This window comes from Cannabis sativa, chromosome 4 (genome assembly GCF_029168945.1).
Source record: "Cannabis sativa cultivar Pink pepper isolate KNU-18-1 chromosome 4, ASM2916894v1, whole genome shotgun sequence".
In the NCBI taxonomy this organism is placed as follows: Eukaryota; Viridiplantae; Streptophyta; class Magnoliopsida; order Rosales; family Cannabaceae; genus Cannabis; species Cannabis sativa.
In genome coordinates this window covers 55645994-55667276 of record NC_083604.1, presented here as the reverse complement: position 1 = coordinate 55667276, position 21283 = coordinate 55645994, and the positions used below count along the sequence as shown (strand labels likewise).

Below are 21283 nucleotides of genomic sequence, written 5' to 3'. Positions count from 1 at the left end.
TTAACTGTCGGACTACGTAATTATAAATAGAGGCATGTTACACTAAAAAAGGAGACAAAAAATTCATAAGAGAGAAGGCCCTAGAACTGTATCAGAAATCTAATAACATTGACTCGTGGACTAATGCAGAATTTTAACTGCAAAACCACATAAAAAAACCTTCGTGTTCTTACTTTTATCTAGTATCATTGAACCACTTAATGGTATTGGAGCAAATCTTTTCTGTTTTGTACCGTCGAAAGACTTTTCATCATATCTAAATGAGTGGTTATTTTCTAACCAACGATGATGACCCATATAATAATACTTTTGGCTATGCTTCAACAACAAAGAATAAGTATCTTGATAACAAGATGGGCATGCATATTTTCCTTTAGTGCTCCATCATAATAAATTTGCATATGCTAGAAAATTACTAATAGTCCATGATAGTGTTGCTCGTAACATGCATAAAGTTTTTTCTTGTAGACGCATCAAAAGTTTCTACTCCAACTTCCCATAAAGTTTTTAATTCTTCAATCAGTGGCTCCAAATATATATCAATATTATTTCTAGGTACTTCTGGACCAGGTATGTGCAAGAACATAATAAAGTTAGGTTGTTTCATACACAAGCATGGAGGGAGATTATATGGCATCATAATACTGGCCATGTGCTGTGACTTACACTTGTCTTGAATGGATTAATTCCATCAGAAGCTAACCTAAGTCTAACGTTTCGAGGATCTGCTGCAAAATTCTTATGTTTATGATCAAAAGTCACCATGCTGGAGAATCTCTTGGATGTCTCATACAACCATCATTCACATAATCTGTTTGATGATGCCAAGTCATAAAATCAGATATTTTTGATGACATAAATAATCTTTGTAATCTTGATATATATTAATGGAAAGTGGTGTAAGACTTTTGCTTCACTCTTATTTTTATTAAAAGAAAAAAAGGTAATGTTATATTAATCTAAACAGTATATGTGAACTAAAAAACAGAAGAAAAAAGTATTATATTTAATAGCATACCTTGGTGTAGAGCATAATTGACATTATGTGTCATTTACATGCTCCTTTCTATACAGCATGCAATCATTTTTACATGCATCAATTTTTTTATAATTAAGTCCAAGTGCGTTGATTAACTTTTTTGACTCATAAAAAGAATCGGGTAAGGTTTCTGTAAAGTCCTTTTTTTTTGCAAGTTAGGTGACAAAATAATTTTTCCATTTATGGTAAGATTGCTATGCATTCATTTTCGATTTCTTACCTTATAAATTCAGTTTTTAGTTGCCCTTTTCCTTGTTTGGAAAGTTGCACTTTCTGCTGAACTTTCCTTTGTTGAAAACTTCTCAAAAGAGAAGGAATTCTCCTTTGGAAAGTTATCTTTTTTAGGGAAACTTTGATTATTGCCTTTTCCTTATTAATTTCGATTGTATCTTGATACAATCAGAATATCTAATCTGTTTTTGGCAGGAATCAAGCATTGATAGAGGATCGGATCCGATTTTAGCAAGTTTCCTGTTTCTGGTCAGATCTGCTGCGTCAGCATCCGAATCTGATGTAGCAGATCGTGTTTTCTTAGGAAAGTTTTTGTACAGCTGCTAATTCGAACTTGTGGTTGCCTCTTTGGTTTCTATGTTCTATAAATAGAGCCTAGAGAGTAACCATTCGAATCACCTCTTCCATTATTCATTTTTTGCATTTATCTTTTGAGAGAAGAGAGTGTTTCTTTGTTTTGTGAGAGCCTAGTTGTTCATCTAGGTCCTAGTTGTTCTATTTCTGTTCTTACTCTATCCTAGAGGTTGTGAAGAACTACTTGACTGAACAAGAGATTGGTCTTCGGGAGAAGACTTGATAAAGCCTTACTTCGGGAGGAAGTAAGCACTTGGTCTTCGGGAGAAGACTTGTTGAAGCCTTACTTCGGGAGGAAGTAAGCACTCACACTTCAAAGACGAAGGGAGTTCGGGCTTGAAGGTATTTCAAGAAGTCAGATTCATAAAGTGAATTACAAAGGATTGCGGCAATACTTTAGAGGGAGTCTAAACCTGTTTAAGTCAATTGTCTTTGTAATTTTGATACTTTATTAATTGATTTCATTCTCTGGGCGTGGCCCCGTGGACTAGGAGTGTTCGGGAGAACACTGATACCACGTATAAATCTCTTGTGTCAAGTTATTTATTTTTCTGCAAATATTTTATATTCTCGTCTGTTCGATTTCTTTATGCAGAATTATTTTCTGCTGCTGCAAACGCTTACAGTTTTTTATATTTTCTTGTATACAACTGACATTTGCAAAAACACAGTTTTTCAATTGGTATCAGAGCGGGACACTAAACTCTTAGTGTGGTCCTATAACGTTTTTGTGTTAAAATGTCATTCTTTGCAGAAGGAAGTTCTATTTCTAGACCACCGTTGCTTAATGACTCTAACTATCCTTATTGGAAAGTTAGAATGAGGGCCTTCATCAAATCTCAAGATGAGAAGGCTTGGAGAATGGTTCTTTCAGGTTGGTCTCTTCCAGTTGAGACAGATTCTTCAGGTAATACTACTATAAAATCTGAACTGGAATGGTCTATTGAAGATGATAAACTTTCTGCCTACAATAGCAAAGCCTTGCATGCTATCTTTAACGGTGTAGGTGAGGGTTACATTAAACTTATATCATCTTGTGTTTCTGCTAAGGAAGCTTGGGAGATCCTTCAAACTCAGTTTGAGGGAACTTCTGATGTGAAAAGATCTAGATTTTGTTGGAAATTATTTTACCAGGATCTAGATTTACTAACAAGTATGTTGGATTAACAACCTAATATGAATTCTAAAACAATGAAAATAAAGACATATAAAGTTAGAAAACATTACAGTGGGTGCAGCGGAATAATATGACTCCTTCCGTTCAGATCTCTAGCCCTTGATTCCTTTTTGTAGCAGAGCATCACCAAGATCTGAACCTGGATCTTCTTTTCTCCTTCTTTGATGCAGAAATTCCATATTCTTCCATACTATGATTGAGATACCACTTGATGTGTGTGGGCACTACTCATCACTCAAGGGAATTCGAAAAACAGAGAAGAAAGAAAGAGAGAGAGTGGCGGTTTCATAGTGTTTGAGAGAATAAACTGTAAAGTGTGTCTCAAACCTGAAGCCTTTACCTTCTATTTATAGAATACCACATAGGGTTAAATTTGAATTATTTGGCATTTAAAAAATGAAAAATAAAATGAGAAATAGGGGCATTAAGTGGCCGGCCATTCATTGAGGGAAACAAATCCTTCCACTTTTCAAACTTTCCTATTTCATCATTTCTAGTTTCCCATTTTCTCAAAATTGCCAATTCTCTCTTTCAACTTCATAAATGTCAAATCTAATTATTTAATAACTATAATTAATTATTAAATAATATATTGTCATTTATTTTATTTATTAATAAAAAACTAATCAAAGTTTCCCAATTAATAAATATACCCTTTAAACTCTCTATTTACTGTTTTACCCTTGCTTAGTGAAAATTCATAAAGTAGACATAGTCTAACTTTTAGAATTATAATTGATTAATTAAAATCAATTAACTGAGTCTTACAAGCAGTATGGCCTCAACTAGTATGGGGACCATGGGTCTATATAACCGAGCTTCCAATAAGTCGAACCGAATTTACCAAGTAAATTCCCTAACTTATTAATTCCTCATTGAATCCACACTTAGAACTTGGAATTGCACTCTCTCGATCATATAGAAACGCTCTATATGTTCCACGATATAGACACGTCATTAGTTATCCATTGTTATAACCCTAATGTGATCAATGATCCTCTATATAGATGATTTACACTGTACAAGGATTAAATTACCGTAACACCCTACAATGTATTTTATCCTTAAAACACTTAACCCTGTATAAATGATATTTCACCTAAGTGAAATGAGATCTCCACCATTTATCTTCGTTTGGTTAAGCTCGAAGGAAATCATCCTTTACTTCTATTTGCCAAATAGAAGCTATAGATTCCATATTTATGTTAGCGCTCCCCCACTCAATTGTATTACCGTGTTCCCAAAATGTACGTATTACCCTGATACAAAACTGGGCTTAACTAACAAATCAAAGAACACGAGTAATACTCTTGAAATTGAGCCTAACCATATCAGGATTTCGATCATGTGATCTAGGATTAACTTATGATATTGAATTGAATAGATATTTACGGTAAGTTTCAAAATCTAATTCAAAGTTCAATATCGGTCCATTCCAATGCATACTCCATGCATCCGATACTGGTAAACTTTGCCAATGCCCTGGAAAGGACATAACACTTTTCCAAGGTGTAAGAATACCTATCGCTGATTATACCATGTCAGTCTAAATCCAGTGTTCTGACAAATCAGGGAATCTACTTTTGAACATATAATAAAGATTATATTCCACTGTGCTGACAACACTATAATCTTTAACCAACCCATATGTTCTGGACTTAAAAAGAATTCATACACTATATACATATAATCATGAAATAAATCATGTGAACCATGCAACATAAAATGTTATTTCTGATCTTTATTAATAAGTAAATCTGATTATATGAAATGAGTTTTATTTAGGGCATAAAACCCAACAGATTTATCATGCTTCAAACTAAATTTGATGAGCTTAGAATGTCTGATAATGAAACCTCAACTGAATTCTATGAAAAATTATCTGATATTGCTAATGAATATTTTGCTCTTGGTGAAAAGCTTGATGATTCTGTTCTTGTGAGAAAAATTGTTAGAGTACTTCCAGAAAGGTTCGATACTAAACTTTTGGCAATGGAGGAAGCTAAAGATTTTAGCACAATGAAAGTAGAAGAATTAATGGGTTCCTTACGTACTTTTGAATTAAATCAACAGATTAAACAAAAGGACAAACCCAAATCCATTACTGATAAAGGTAAAAGTATTGCTTTGAAAGTTGCTGATAATGAAAATTCTGATAGTGAATGTGATGATGAGATTGTTTTATTAACTAAGAATTTTCAGAAATATATGAAAAAGGTGGGAAATAAAAAGAATATTTCGAAAGGTTCAAAAGGTAATACTTTTATTGAACCATCTGTCTCTAACAAAAAGGGAATTCAGTGCAGGGAATGTGAAGGTTTTGGGCATATTCAAGCTGAGTGTGCAAACACTTTGAAAAAGAATAAGAAAAGTTTCAATGTCACTTGGAGTGATGATGAAACCGAAAGTGATGAAGATAATTCTGAAAATGTTGCCCTAACCTCTGTTATGACTAATGTGTTGTGTGATTCACAGGTGAAAGCTAAATTGGTATGTCTGAATAATACCACCGAACAAGAGGAATCAGATTCAGATGAGTCTGAAATCTGTGAAGAGTCTCTTGCTGAATCATACAAAGTCATGTATGAAAAATGGATTCAGGTTGCTTCTGAAAATAGAGAGTTGAATAAATTGAATAAAAAATTGTCTCAACAAATTGAAATGTGTGAATTGAAAATAAAAGAGTATGAGACAAGTGTTTGTGATAAAGATGAAAAAATTACTCTCTTAAAAAGGGATCTTGAAAATTTTAAGAAAAATGTTCAAATGCTTAACCCTGGATCTTCTATTTTTGAAAAAGCTCAAAATGCAGGTCAAAGAGGTTTCGCAGGCCTTCGTTCAAATGGAATGGAGAGTTCTGGAGTCACGAAGTTTGTAAAATCCAGTGTTCCAACAAACCACTCTAAGGCTACAAAGTCTGTTGTCACAGTTTCACAGCCTGTTGCAGCAAGAGCAGTTTCTGATGCTGCAAAATCTCCAGGATTTTCGAAAAGAGTAAGATCTCAGGTAAAAAGATTTGTTCCCACTTGTCATTTTTGTGGTAGAAAAGGACATATCAGACCTAAATGTTTCACGTTGAAAAATCTGCTTAAAACAAATTATTTTGATAATTTGGAAAAATCTCAAAAGAAACATAAAGGTTTGAAACAAATATGGGTGAAAAAGAATTGTCTAGCTGGTTTTTCTGATAAAACTGCTGCATCTCAAATGTGGTAGTTTGACAGTGGTTGCTCTAGACATATGACAGGTGACAAGGACTTTTTGACTAACATTCGGCCTATGCAATGTGGAGAAGTCACTTTTGGTAATGGCATATCTGGAAAAGTTGTTGGTATGGGAACTCTAAATTTTGAAGGGTTACCTAGACTGAAAAATGTGATGTTAGTTGAAGGACTGAGGGCTAATTTACTTAGCATCTGTCAAATTTGTGATCAAGGGTTTACTGTTTCATTTGATAGTGATCATTGCTATGTTCTGAATGATGATAATGAATGTATCTTGCAAGGATTTCGATCCAATGATAACTGTTACACTCTAACCCCTGTGTTTACTTGTCATTCAGCTATCAACAGCACCACAGATCTGTGGCATGCCAAGCTTGGGCATATTAATTTTAAAAACCTGAAAAAATTGTCAAATGCAGGTATTGTTCGAGGTCTTCCCAAGCTTGGTAAGGATAGTGTAGGTAAGTGTGAACCGTGTCAACTTGGGAAGCAATTAAAAATCACTCACAAGCCTGTGTTTGATATCAATACCTCAAAAGTATTGGAATTGCTTCACATGGATCTTATGGGTCCAATCCAAGTCGAAAGTTTGAATGGTAAACGATATATATTTGTCTGTGTTGATGATTTCTCTCATTTTACTTGGGTAGATTTCTTAAGAGAAAAATCTGACACTTTTGATGCCTTTAAAACTCTTTGTTTGAGATTAAGAGTTGAGAAAGGTTGTAATATTGGGAAAATTGTTCGAATTCGAAGTGATCATGGTAAGGAGTTTGAAAATTCTGTGTATGATGATTTTTGCAAGTCTACAGGTATAACTCATGAATTTTTAGCTCCCAAAACTCCTCTACAAAATGGAGTTGTTGAGAGGAAGAATCGAACATTGCAGGAAATTACAAGAGTGATGTTAAATAGCAAGAAGTTGACAAAGCGCTTATGGGCTGAAGCTATTAACACAGCTTGCTACATAATAAACAGAGTGTTTATTCGTCCAGGTACCTCAAAAACATCATATGAAATCTGGAAAGGTAAGTGCCCCAATGTAAGTCATTTTCATGTTTTTGGATGTGTGTGTTATGTCTATAGAGATCGTGAGCATATTGGTAAATTTGATGCTAAAAGTGATGTTGGTGTGTTTATTGGATATTCCTTAAATAGTAGAGCTTATCGTTTTTATAACATGAGAACTCAAACTGTTTTGGAATCAGCTAATGTGGTTGTTGATGATTTTAAATATTTTTCAGAATTTTCCACAGAAACCAAGATAGATAGTCTCATGGATGCTCCTCCGTATGCCAGTGCAAAAGCGGATCCCGATGCGGTAGAACCCATTGCGATGCCGCAAATGACGAATCTGCTGCTGCAACTGAGACTGGAGAACCAGAACCGTCTATCTTGACTTATCCAAACATCATCACTGATTCTATTCAGAAAGAACCAAGCACCAGAGTCAAATTGAATCATCCAAAAGATCTCATTCTTGGAAATTCTGAAGAAAGCATGGTAACTCGCAGAAGGTATGTTAATTTAATCAGCTTTCTTTGCTTCGTTTCTCAATATGAACCGAAAAATGTGAAGGAAGCCATGACCTTTGAGGAATGGCTCAATGCAATGCAAGAGGAACTCAACCAATTTGTTTGCAACAAGGTATGGATTTTGGTCCGAAGACCAAAAGGTATAAATGTAATTGGAACAAAGTGGTTATTTTGAAATAAAAGTGATGAGTTTGGTACAATTGTGAGAAACAAGGCTCGTTTGGCGGCACAAGGATACACACAGGTAGAAGGTATTGATTTTGATGAAACTTTTGCTCCTGTTGCAAGATTAGAATCAATTCGTTTACTTTTGTGTATTGCTTGCATTTTGAATATTAAATTGTTTCAAATGGATGTGAAATCTGCCTTTCTAAATGGTATTTTGAATGAGGAAGTTTATGTTGAGCAACCAAAAGGATTCGAAGATCCTCAATTTCCAGACCATGTATACAAGCTTGAAAAAGCATTGTATGGTATGAAACAAGCTCCTCGAGCTTGGTATGAAAGGTTGACTCAATTTTTACTTTCTCATGACTATCACAGAGGTAGTGTGGATAAAACTCTTTTCATCAAGCATATAAAATCTGATTTTATCATTGCTCAAATTTATGTTGATGATATAGTTTTTGGTTCTACATCTAACCATGAAGTGCAGGTATTTGTTGATCAAATGAAAAGTGAATTTGAAATGAGCATGGTTGGTGAACTTAATTTCTTTTTAGGTCTTGAAGTGAGACAAATGGAAGGAGGTACATTTGTATCTCAAAGTAAGTATGCTAAGAACCTTGTTAAGAAATTCGGCCTTGAATTGGCTAAGCATGTAAGTACTCCAATGAGCACCACACTGAAATTGACAAAAGATGAGAATGGAGTAAAGGTAGACACTACACTCTATCGTAGCATGATTGGAAGTCTTTTGTATTGAACTGCTAGTCGTCCTGATATTTGTTACAGTGTGGGAGTGTGTGCTAGATATCAAAGTAATCCTATGGAAGCTCATGTATCAACTGTAAAAAGGATTATTAGATATGTTAATAGCACCCCTGATTATGGAATTTGGTACTCGAAAGATACTAATTCTAATCTTGCTTGTTTTAGTGATGCAGATTGGGCAGGCAATGCTGATGATCGAAAGAGCACAAGTGGAGGGTGTTTCTTTCTTGGGAATAATCTAGTATCTTGGCATACCAAGAAACAGAATTCCATCTCCTTGTCCACTGCCGAAGCTGAGTACATAGCTGCTGGCAGTTGTTGTACTCAACTATTGTGGTTGAAACAAATATTGATTGATTATGGATTTGAATTGGGTGTTTTGACTATTTTTTGTGATAATACTAGTGCCATAAATATTTCCAAAAATCCTGTTCAACATTCTAGAACAAAGCACATTGATATAAGACATCACTTTATCAGGGAACTTGTTGAAAATAAATTATTGCAATTAGAATATGTTGATACTGAAAAACAATTAGCTGATATTTTCACAAAGGCCCTAGATGCAAGTCGCTTTGACTCCCTCAGAAAGTCTTTGGGAGTTTGCATTGTTTAATTTTATCATGTCCATAATTTTTGTACAATAGTGTTATGTGATTCTTCTCTAGCCTTTAATCTCCTATCATTGTATTTTGACAAATCATGTTTATGCTTTTGGATTATAATTAGTTAGGATCTCATTCTTATCATACTTTGTGATGTTGTGTTAAAAGATTCTTGTTACTATTCATGTGTGTCTGGGATTAAATAATGTACTTATACAGAGTTGAGCAATTTTTATTTCAGTCTTGTCAGGCCCCTTGCTGGAATAGAGCTACCCATACTGAGGTGTGAAAGCCATCTTTTGAGTAAGCTGGAACATTGTAATTAGCAACTATGATGAGGATGCACTACCATAGAAAAGGGCTACCTTCAGTATGGTGTGATAGCATCCAGTTGCGGGATCGAATTGAAAAAGGCGAAAATAAAAATCTTGCCAAGGACAATGATCCTATTTTCACTGCACACACTTATGTCTGACAAGTGTGTTGAAATTTGTAAGTCTCCTCTATTAAAATTAAATTGATAATCCTGATTCACAATTTTTAGTAACATGCATATCTTTTTCCTCAACATCAATTAAGTATGATTTGTTCCTGAGATACTAATTAGTTATTTTCCTTAAAAGCATGACATGTATTTTATTTTGTCAATTGTCAATGATTTTTGACTTATTTGCTTGTTTCGAATCACATATATTTATTGTACACATTATTTTTTATTTTCGGTTTTAATAAAAAAATAAAAATAAAAAAAAGGGAGGGAGGCATGTGACTTGCTTCATGGGTTAAGGAAATCTTGCGCTTAAATGGTAAGTATCAACATTCATTCTTCTTTGATTTATTTTGATATTTTTCCAAGTAAAGATTAATCTTTATATGCTAATGTGCCTTTATTCTTGAAATATTGATTTATTTTTGGAAATATTGTTGGCAATTCTAGTTTCCCTTTATTTTATTTTTTTTTAAAAAAAAAAGGGGGAAAGGAGTTGAGGAGTGGGCGGTTTCCTTTTATGGGTTCATGGGCTGGCGGTTACCTTTTAAAATTTTCAAAATTGGTTTTCCTTTCTTGTTTTGCCTCCAAGGTTATATAAACCAATATTTGTCATTTAACTCACCACCTACCCGAACCTTCTTTCTTGTTTCTTGTGTGTTTCCGTTCATTTCCTTTTTCAGACCCAAAATGGTGAGAACCAAGAATCTAGGGCACTCTAAAAAATTGGAAGAAACCGTTGCAACTCCTTCCAATGCTCCCCCTGCTGCTTCAGTTCATCCTCCTGCTGTTGCATAGCCTGGAGATTCATCGCTTCCCTAGCGTGAATCTCAAACCGAGAAGCCAAAACGTCCACCCAAGCAAGTTGCTCGCAAATCGGTAAGACCCATTCGCACCTGGACTTCCTCTTTTGAATCTTCAAAGGAATCTCCTCCTCCATTGGCATTTCCACCTCCTGCTGCATCAATGCCTGGCTCCACTCCAACAGGCCCTTCTACTCGAACTCGAGCCCAGCAAGCCTCTGCTGAGAAGGAACTTCGAGCCTCTCAATCTCGTGAGAAGACAGTCCCTCCAGCCAAGAAGAAACTCAAGACTAATCCACCCTCGGCCTCATCAAGTTCCAGTTCAGAAGAAGAGGATCCTATGGAAGTTTCTTCAGACAAATCAGTGTCTCTTCACTCTGAGAAGGACAGTGAGGACACAGAACTCGAGCCAGAGCTTCCTCAACCAAAATCTGCTTCTGCAGCAAAGGCCTATGCTGCTGCCAAAGGCAAGCAGCCCATGGAAGAACCTTCATCTGGTAATGTCCCTTCCTCTCTTTCTGGCTGTCCTCGATTTTATTATCGTGACAATGAACGTGACTGGAATTTATATGCAAACCGTAAGTTTGAAAGTGAGAGGAACTATGACTTGCATGCTCATCGTGTTTATGGTATTGTAAAGTTTATTCAATTTCATCAATGGGAAAATACTCTTACTGATTTCATTGGATACATTGCAAACATTGTTAAGGATTTTTATGCTAATCTCACTGATGACTTCCTTGATGAGAATTCTAGACTTTATCGAAGAGTTTATGTTAGGGGTCATTGGTTCTCTTTTTCTGAAAAGGATATTGCTCAAGCTTTGCAATTGCCCGAGAATGTATCCAATGCAGTGATGTCCATGGATCGTGAGTTGATGCACTCTGAACTCACGGGTGCTCGTTCAGAGTTGAAACCAGGGGAGAGTCTTCGAATCACTCACCTCACTTTTACTCATGCTTCTCTTATGCGGTTTGCCTTAAGCAATTGGGTTCCAAATTCCAACAAGACCGTGGTATCTCAAGATGTGGCTTCACTTTTATACCGCATCACTTCCGACACTTCAATTGATTTGGCCTCCCACATTCTAAACCAGATTGTCTCCTTCCGAAGAGGTAAAAAGCCAACCTTTAAACTTGTGTTTCCAAATCTAATTTATAAGGTTTTATCTTCTTAGAAGAATGTGGCCCAATCACATGAGACACTTGAGCCTCCCATCAGTGGACCTACATTCCAGCCCTCTGAATACTTTGATGGTGTGTTTCAAAAACGGCCAAAGGCTGGTGCATAATCGCCTTGGAGCAATGGAAGAAGTCCAGCATGAGATGTCCAAGCAACTGTCTTCCTTGATTAAACTCTACCGAGACTAAGTTGTTTCTCCTTTGTTTTTTGATTGAACTTATATCTATTTTTCTTTCTTTGTTTACTTTGGCACTCCGATAAACAAAAAGGGGGAGAGATATTTATTTTTAATTTGTTTTTTGCCCAACTTTGGACCCTTTTTCCAGGGGGAGTTGTGGTTGGTTAGTACTTGTGAACATATCTTTTAAAGTTAGCATGTTTTTGGTTTCTTTGTGATATTTGATTGTGTTACTCAGGGGGAGTAGTATCTTTTGCTCTGGCTAACTTTGCCTTGCAGGTACTTTATGTTAAAAATTATTATGTTCATCTAAAGTGCCAAAGGGGGAGATTGTAAAGTCCTTTTTTTGGCAAGTTAGGTGACAAAATAATTTTTCCATTTATGGTAAGATTGCTATGCATTCATTTTCGATTTCTAACCTTATAAATTCAGTTTTTAGTTGCCCTTTTCCTTGTTTGGTAAGTTGCACTTTCAGCTGAACTTTCCTTTGTTGAAAACTTTTCAAAAGAGAAGGAATTCTCTTTTTGAAAGTTGTCTCTTTTAGGGAAACTTTGATTATTGCCTTTTCCTTATTAATTTCGATTGTATCTTGATACAATCAGAATATCTGATCGGTTTTTGGCAGGAATCAAGCATTGATAGAGGATCGGATCCGATTTTAGCAAGTTTCCCGTTTCTGGTTAGATCTGCTGCGTCAGCATCCGAATCTGATGTAGCAGATCGTGTTTTCTTAGGAAAGTTTTTGTACAGCTGCTAATTCGAACTTGTGGTTGCCTCTTTGGTTTCTATGTTCTATAAATAGAGCCTAGAGAGTAACCATTCGAATTACCTCTTCCATTATTCATGTTTTGCATTTATCTTTTGAGAGAAGAGAGTGTTTCTTTGTTTTGTGAGAGCCTAGTTGTTCATCTAGGTTCTAGTTGTTCTATTTCTGTTCTTACTCTATCCTAGAGGTTGTGAAGAACTACTTGACTGAACAAGAGATTGGTCTTCGGGAGAAGACTTGATAAAGCCTTACTTCGGGAGGAAGTAAGCACTTGGTCTTCGGGAGAAGACTTGTTGAAGCCTTACTTCGGGAGGAAGTAAGCACTCACACTTCAAAGACGAAGGGAGTTCGGGCTTGAAGGTGTTTCAAGAAGTCATATTCATAAAGTGAATTACAAAGGATTGCGGCAATACTTTAGAGGGAGTCTAAACTTGTTTAAGTCAATTGTCTTTGTAATTTTGATACTTTATTAATTGATTTCATTCTCTGGGCGTGGCCCCGTGGACTAGGAGTGTTCGGGAGAACACTGATACCACGTATAAATCTCTTGTGTCAAGTTATTTATTTTTCTACAAATATTTTATATTCTGCCTGTTAAGTTTTGCTGTAGCAGAATTACTTTCTGCTGCTGCAAACGCTTACAGTTTTTATATTTTCTTGTATACAACTGACATTTGCAAAAACACGGTTTTTCAGTTTCAACTTTTGATAGTGCTCTTTTAAATAATTCAAGTACCTTTCCAAATTAATTATCACTCCATCCACATATACACTCAATATGAAATAATTCAATGATGAATGACAGTTTTGTAAAACTTGTACAACCTGGGTAAAGTTCTGTCTGTACATCTTTGGTTAAATCATAAAATTCTTTTGCCTTCGTATTCGGTTTATCTTCCTCACCTTGATCAAGATTATCATCATTTTCAATTTTACATTCATCATCTCCATTATTTTTTCCAAAAACATCATGTATAACTCCTTTCATATCAATAGTAGGAGTATCACCAACAGTACTCTCAATGTTCTGTGGAGCATGTGAAGAAGTTTCATTGTATAATATCCATTTTAGTGTATCCCTCCATAAATCCATTGCATATCAAATGTTCAAATGCAATTGATCGAGTGACAAGGTTAATAAGACAACACTTAACACAAGGACATACAGTTTTTCTTTCATGGCTTCCATTTTTAAATGCGAAATCAAGAAATAAATTAACTCATTGTTCATATGAATCACTCAATCTAGATTGCTTCATCCAACTCTTATCCATAATGTGGAAGTCAATAAAAATTTTATCCTAAATTAAAGAAATCAATAAAAAAAAATGTTTATTAGCTTGGTAAATTAATTTTATAAATAAGATTTTAAAGAATTTAGAGTAAATAAAAACCAAAAGCATTAAAATAATAAAGAAAAAATAGATTAAACCTGATGAGGATGATGGTGGGGAGGAATATAGTACTTTAGCGTTGTATAATTTGTTTATTTGGAAGGAATAGTGCCACCTTTGTAAAAGGTAAGATATGGCTTCTCTTCATGCTGCCTTCAAATTTTTTCCCCTTTAGTAGTAGTCTTTCAATCACTTTGGGATATTCTATAAAAAAAATCACTTTGAATTAATCACTCATTTTGAAAATATATAGTCATCTCAAATAAAAACTTACACTATCTCTCAAATTCTTAATTGCATCACTATTTTAAAACTTCGACTTTATTAGAGATATTCGTAAGAAAATAATTAAAGTCTCTTCATTGATTAATAAAGAATTATGACTTTTAACCATTTTTTATTTCTATAAATAACTATTATATATATACTTTCCTAAAGTTAAGTTTGATTTTCTTTAAAAAAAAATTTTAAAAGTAAAATATATTATTAAATTGTAAATTAAATATTCATCTCTTTTTTTAAAAAAAACTTTTATAAGATTTAAAATTTAAAATATCACATCCTTTTAAAAATTAGTATGTTTAATTTTATTTAATAAGTATATATGTATTTAAAATAAGATACCAAATATAAAAAATCAAATAATAGCATTAAAATAGAAATAGGAAGCACTAAAAAACACATAATCCATTTTTTAAAATAAAAATAAAAAACCAGAACGAAAATGTCAAGGATGTGGGATTCTACCTCGCCCAAATATTTCATTTTTCCTTTTCACCAAAACTATCATTCCCATAAACTTGAAAATTGTCTCTCTCTAGCCACACACAATCTGGCTCTTCTCATCATAGGAAGTATTTCTAATCTTTGATTTTGATTTTTGTTTTCATTATTTTCCTGAGATTCACATTTTAAAATCTAACAATTCGATTTGAATTTTCTTTTTTCCAGCTTTTGAAGCTGAACATCACTGATTTTGCTTTTGATTATAGTTGTGGGTCTTGTGGATATATTAGAATTTTCTACACATTTCTACATAATTTAGTCTAGAAATTTCTATACTCTTGTAGAAAAATTATCTAAGAACTTAAGAGAATTCTAGATTAGATTAAGTCTAGAATATACTAGTCATGTTGAACTGTAGAAGCATTTAGATTTGGTTGGATATAATTCCTTCTAGTAAAAGAAGGATCTAGAAGAAATAATTCTAACCATAAAGTGTAAGGGGTGAGCAACTATAAATACCCCTTCAATGGTTCCAAATTGTAACCAACACCAAACAACCAACATCCAAACTATCAATAAAGCTTACTACCTTCTCATACAATCCTCTCTTCTAAGCCAAAACTATTCTCATATACTAAATCAACAACTACTCATCAACATCACTACTTCAATTACCATAACAACCATTAAACACTTATTCCTCATATCCACCTATTCAAATCTAAACTAATACAAATTTATTCTTAAACCATCAGTGGCATCAAAGCTCCGCTCGATCATATCACTGGGCGTAATCTTTTTCGCTCATCAACATGAGTTTAGAGTCCAATCACTCTTCTCTACCTCTTCCATTTTTCCATGGAGAAAACTATGATTTTGGGTCCATCAAAATGAGGGCCTATTTTCGATCACAAAATCTATGAAAAATTGTTGAAGAAGGAATTAATATTCCGGAAGATTGCTTGCAGCAAGCTATGGCAGACAATCTTTTTTCACAGATTATAGGCGCAGCAACGGCAAAAGAAGCATGGGACACGCTGTAGGAGGAGTTCTAAGGAATAATCAAGGTACGCACTGTTAGACTACAAAAGCTTAGAAGAGATTTTGAGAATCTTAAAATGAAGGATAATGGGACTGCAAAAGATTACTATTCTAGAATTAAAGAAATAGTAAATTAAATGGGAGCCTATAGAGAAATAATTTTTGACAAGAATATAGTACAAAAGATACTAATTTCTTATACAGAAAAATATGATTCAATAGTTTCTGTGATAGAGGAAACTAAATATTTAGAAATTCTATCACCAACTGAACTAATGGGCTTTCTTGAAGCATATGAAAGTAGACGAGAAAGACATAAGAAAAGTGAAGCTGAAAATGCCTTTCAGTCTAAAATCAATCTTCGGTCTCAAAAATCAAAAGCTGATAGTAAAAAGACACAAGAAAAACAAAAAGAAAATAACAACAAGTATCCTCCATGTGGCATTTGTAAAAGAAAAAGTCACTTGGAGAAAGACTGCTGATTTAAAGGAAAATCACAGGGCCAAAATTGTAAAATATTTGGCCATATTGATAAAATTTGTCATTTAAAGAAATCCCATCAAGCTAATTTTTCCAAAGAGAAAAATGATGAAAATACTCTCTTCTATGTCTTCCAAGCTGCAACAGAATAAGAAAAAGATACTTGGTATCTTGACAATGGTTGCAGTAACCACATGATGAAAAATGAAAGAATCTTTTGTAGTCTTGATAGATCTAAGACTGAAGTCAAAATCGGGAATGGTGATTTTATGGAAGCAGTCGGCAAAGGCACCATTGCCATTGACACTAAAAAAGGCAAGAGATACATCAATGATGTACTCTTGGTACCCAACATTGATCAAAACCTACTTAGCGTAGGTCAAATATTTCAAAAAGGGTACTCTTTGCATTTTGAAGGATATTCTTGCATAATCTATGATAAGCAAGATAAATCCTTTCAAAATGCAAAGGTAAAAATGAAAGAAAGCAAATGCTTTCCCATACAATAGAGATATGCAATTAGTGTGGCAATGCAAGCACAAACAGATGAATCATGGCTTTGGCATAGAATGTTTGGTCACTATAACTTCCATGGGCTAAAGATCCTCATGCAGAAGAATATAATGCGAGACCTCCCAGCCATTAAGGAGATCAGCACAGTCTACGAAGGATGCATGCTCGGAAAACAACAATGACAACCTTTCCCATCCGACAAAACTTGGATAGCCAAAAAGCCATTAGAGCTAGTCCATACTGACGTCTACGGGGCAATGCACACTCCATCAAATGACCAAAATAGGTACTTCATTCTCTTCGTTGATGACTTTACTAGAATGGCATGGGTTTATTTTATGCAACAAAAGTCCCAAGTCTTAGATATTTTCAAAAAATTCAAATCCCGTGTCGAAAAACAAAGTGGTCACTACATCAAGATGAAGGGATGGAGCACCAACTCACTGTTGGATACACACGAAAACAAAATAGCGTATCCGAAAGGAAAAACAGGACTGTTATGGAGGCAACAAGAGCAATGCTACTAGAGAAAGGTCTCCTAAAAAGATTTTGGGTAGAGGTAGTAAGCACTGTAGTCTACTTGCTCAACCGATGTCCAACAAAAGTCATGCAGAATAAGACGCCGATCGAAGCTTGGAGTGGATGTAAGCCATCAGCAAAGCACCTCAAATTTTTCAGCTGCATATACTACAGTCACATTCCAAAAAGGAAAAGAGGCAAGCTTGATGAGAAGATTGAGAAAGGAATCTTCTTAGGCTATAGTACTCAATCAAAAGGTTATCGAGTTTATAGCTTAGAAACAAACAAGCTAATAATCAGTCGAGACATAAAATTTGACGAAGATGCTTCATACAACTGGGAGACACAAGAAGTTGAAAGAAAAGACAATCAACATTCCTCTGCTGCCAATACAAGAACATGAACAAAATGATGTTCCAATTCAACCTACCATGGAGAATCAACCTGCACAAGTCATGGAATCCCCACCAGACTCACCAGTAAGGCGAACAAGACCACTATCAGATATCTATGAGACATGCAACTTAGTACTTATGGAGCCAGAAAGTTTTAAAGCAACTCAACAACAAGAAGTATGGAGACAAGCCATGAATGAAGAGATAAAGATGATTGAAAAGAATGAGACTTGGGAGCTTGTAGATCATCCACAAGACAAAGATACTATAGGAGTCAAGTGGGTCTACAAGACAAAGCTAAACGTAGATGGCTCTATCCAAAAGCTCAAAGCAAGATTAGTTGCAAAAGGATACTCACAACAATACGGAGTCGACTACAACAAAACATTTTCTCCAGTTGCACGCCTCGACACTATTAAGGCTTTAATAGCTCTAGCTGCACAGAAGAAATTGATGATTTTTCAACTTGATGTGAATTCGACATTCCTAAATGGTTATCTTGAAGAAAAAAATTTATGTGGAGCAGCCTGAACGGTTGGTGGTGCAAGGACAAGAAGATAAAGTTCTTAGATTGAAAAAGACTTTATATGGCCTAAAGCAAGCTCCGCGAGCCTGGTATAGCAGAATTGATAGCTAAGCAAGGATTCAGGAGGAGCAAGAGCGAGCCAACTCTTTACATCAAAACTCAAGGTACAAATAATACACTAATTGTCTCTTTATACGTTGATGATCTCATCTACACAGGCAATAATGAGAAGATAATAAAGAAGTTTAAAGAAGACATGATGAAAAATTTTGAGATGACCGACCTGGGATTAATGCACTACTTTCTCGGGATCGAAATAACTCAAAAAGAAGATGGGATCTTCATCTCACAAAAAAAGAGTATATAAAGACACTATTGAAGAAATTCAAAATGGATGGATGGAAGACTGTATCAACTCCATTAGACAATAACAAAGCTCTCAAGAAGGAAGATGGCTCACCGAAAGTTGATGAATCAAATTTCAAAGTCTAATTGGCAGCTTACTACATCTAACTGCTACAAGACCAAACATAATGTACGCAGTTAGCCTCCTTTCAAGATTCATGCATGATCCAAGTCAAGTTCATTACGGAGCAGCCAAGCGAATCCTCAGATACTTGCAAGGAACAAAATTCTACGGAATATGGTACAGAGTTATAAGTGACTAAAAATTTGTTGGCTACACAGATAGTGACTGGGCAGGATCTATAGATGACATGAAGAGCACGTCTGGATATGCCTTCACACTTGGATCAGGAATATTTTCTTGGGCATCAAAGAAACAAACAACTATTGCACAATCATCAGATGAAGCAGAGTACATCGCAGCAGCAATGACTATAAGCCAAGCGATATGGCTCAAAAGAATACTTGAAGACATGGGAGAATTACCAGAACAAGCTACAAAGATCTATTGCGACATCAAATCAGCTACAGGAATGGCAAAAAATCCAGTATTTCTATACAGACCGCTTAATTTTAATTTGGAAATTAGCAGATAATTAGGGTTTAATTATGAAATTTATTTATTTATTTTAAATTATTAATTTATAGTGATTTATTTGAATTCAGAATCCATGTTATATGTCATATATAGAAATCTCATAATTTTTGCATACTCAGTGCCCCACAACATTGGAACGCGGTGATTGGCTAATAGAATCACATCCTAGTATTTTTAGTAAAGCGGAACAATAAAGTTAGACATTGGGAATGTCGGGAATAGTCGAGAATTTTAGAATTTTCCAAACCCTTAGTGGTTATTTATGTTTTTAGGGTGGAAGGGCAAAATGATCATTTTGCCTAAGTTTGAGTTTTGTCTTATGTGGGTCTTATTAAGCTTATTAATTTGATTTTCTTGATTTATGTTGGCTAGCAAATTAATAAAAGAAATTTCCTTTACTCATTTATTCAAAAATAAGAAAAATTCATGAAAAAGACTCTCTCTCTCTCAACTCTCTCCTTCTCTCTCTCGAAATTCAAGCTAAATTCAGCAGGTTTTTGGTGGTCTCAAGCTTTAGGTAAGCCTCTTGTAACTCCTTCATAGTTTTCTTGAGTTTGAAGTGTTGGAATTATTTTACCAGGATCTTAGATCTACTCACAAGTATGTTATTTAAGCACCCTAAATATGAACTTTCTAAAACGATAAATTAAACACATATAAAGTTAAGAAAACCTTACATTGATGCAGCGGAATTAATGTCTCCTTCCACTCAGATCTCTAACCCTTGTATCCTCTCTGTAGCAGAGTATAATCAAGATCTGAGCCCGAATGTCCTTCTTCTTCAAGTTTGATCCTTCACAGTCTTCCAATCTATGATTGAGTTACTGCTTGCTGTGTGTGGGCACTTACTCTTTCACTAGGGTCGAAAATTGATCAAGGAGAAAAGAGAATAGGGATTTCGGCCAGGTATAGAAAGTGGGGAAGGCTCAGTTTTTCTGAAGAGAGAAATTTCTGTCAGAAAAGGTTATTGAAAACTTGTGATTTGACTGAGCCATCACTTTCTATTTATAGGCAACTACTAGGTTTAGGTTAGGAATTATTTGGCATTAAAATAATGAAAATATTAATTTGAAAAATCTATTTAAGTGGCCGGACATGGTGTGTTATTGGGCCTCACTTAATTTTGCAGTTTTATCAAATTTTATCTCTATTTTCTCAAAAACGCCAATTTTCCAATTCTAACCTTTTAAATGCCAAAACTAATTATTTAATAACTAAAATAGATTATTAAATAATATTGTCATTTAATTTAATTATTAAGTAGACATATAAAGTCCATTAATAAATAAATAAACCTAGAAACTCTTTTCTTTACAATTTCACCGCTGCTTAGTGAAAATTCATAAAATTAGACATAGTCTAACTTTAGAATTATAATTGATCAATCACGAATCAATTAATGAGTCTTACAAGCAGAATGTTCTCAACTAGAATGGGGACCATGGATCTATATGCTGAGCTTCCAATAAGTGAACCAAATTTACCAAGTATATTCCAACTTATTAATTCTTCGTTGAATCCACTCTTAGAACTTAGAATTGCACTCTCAGACTTATATAGAGCATATTGTATGTTCCACGATATCAATATACTATCTCATTTAACCATTGTTATAATCTTATTATGATTTAAAGATCCTCTATATAGATGATCTACATCGAGATGGGATTTCTTTACCGTTCTCACCCCTCAATGTATTTTGCCCCTTAAAACACTTAGCTACCTGTAAATGGTGTTTAGTGATCTAATAATTAGTCAGTTAAACAAGAGCTCATCCATTTACTTCTATTTACTAAGCTCGAAGAGAATCATCACTTGACTTCTATACACCAGTAGAAGCTATAGATTCCATATTTATGTTCAGCACTCCCACTCAATCATACTATCATGTTCTCAAAATATACGTATCACCCTGACCCAAAAGTAGGCTTAACTAATAAATCAAAGAACATGAATAGCACTCCTGAGTTGAGCCCAAGCATATCAGGATTTAGATTCTTTTAATCTTAAGATCAACTACTGATATTGACTTGGAAAGATATGTATAACGGTAAGTTTGTAATATCTTAACTTAGTTGCAATATCGGTCCAGTCCAATGTATACTCCATACATTCGAAACTAGTATACTTTACTAATGTCCTGGAAAGAACATAACACTTACTCCAAGTGTA

The 21283-nt window shown here is 34.6% G+C and overlaps 1 protein-coding gene across 1 annotated transcript; it reads left to right on the top strand.

The window, feature by feature from the left end:
- Positions 1 to 10275: 10275 nt before the first annotated feature.
- Positions 10276 to 16157, top strand: LOC115696447 (uncharacterized). The gene is made up of 5 exons (XM_061113803.1): positions 10276 to 10374; positions 10600 to 10890; positions 11098 to 11503; positions 15633 to 15701; positions 15880 to 16157. The coding sequence occupies exons 1-5, from the start codon at positions 10276 to 10278 to the stop codon at positions 16155 to 16157; spliced, it is 1143 nt and encodes a 380-aa protein (XP_060969786.1).
- Positions 16158 to 21283: the final 5126 nt, after the last annotated feature.

Bases quoted from the DNA above. Each gene is read 5' to 3' on its own strand.
- LOC115696447 (XM_061113803.1), top strand. From the start codon at position 10,276: ATGGTGAGAACCAAGAATCTAGGGCACTCTAAAAAATTGGAAGAAACC. The intron at 10,891-11,097 runs GTCCCTTCCTCT...AACATTGTTAAG, and splicing joins AAGAACCTTCATCTGGTAAT to GATTTTTATGCTAATCTCAC. The intron at 15,702-15,879 runs GTACGCACTGTT...TTTCTTATACAG, and splicing joins AGTTCTAAGGAATAATCAAG to AAAAATATGATTCAATAGTT.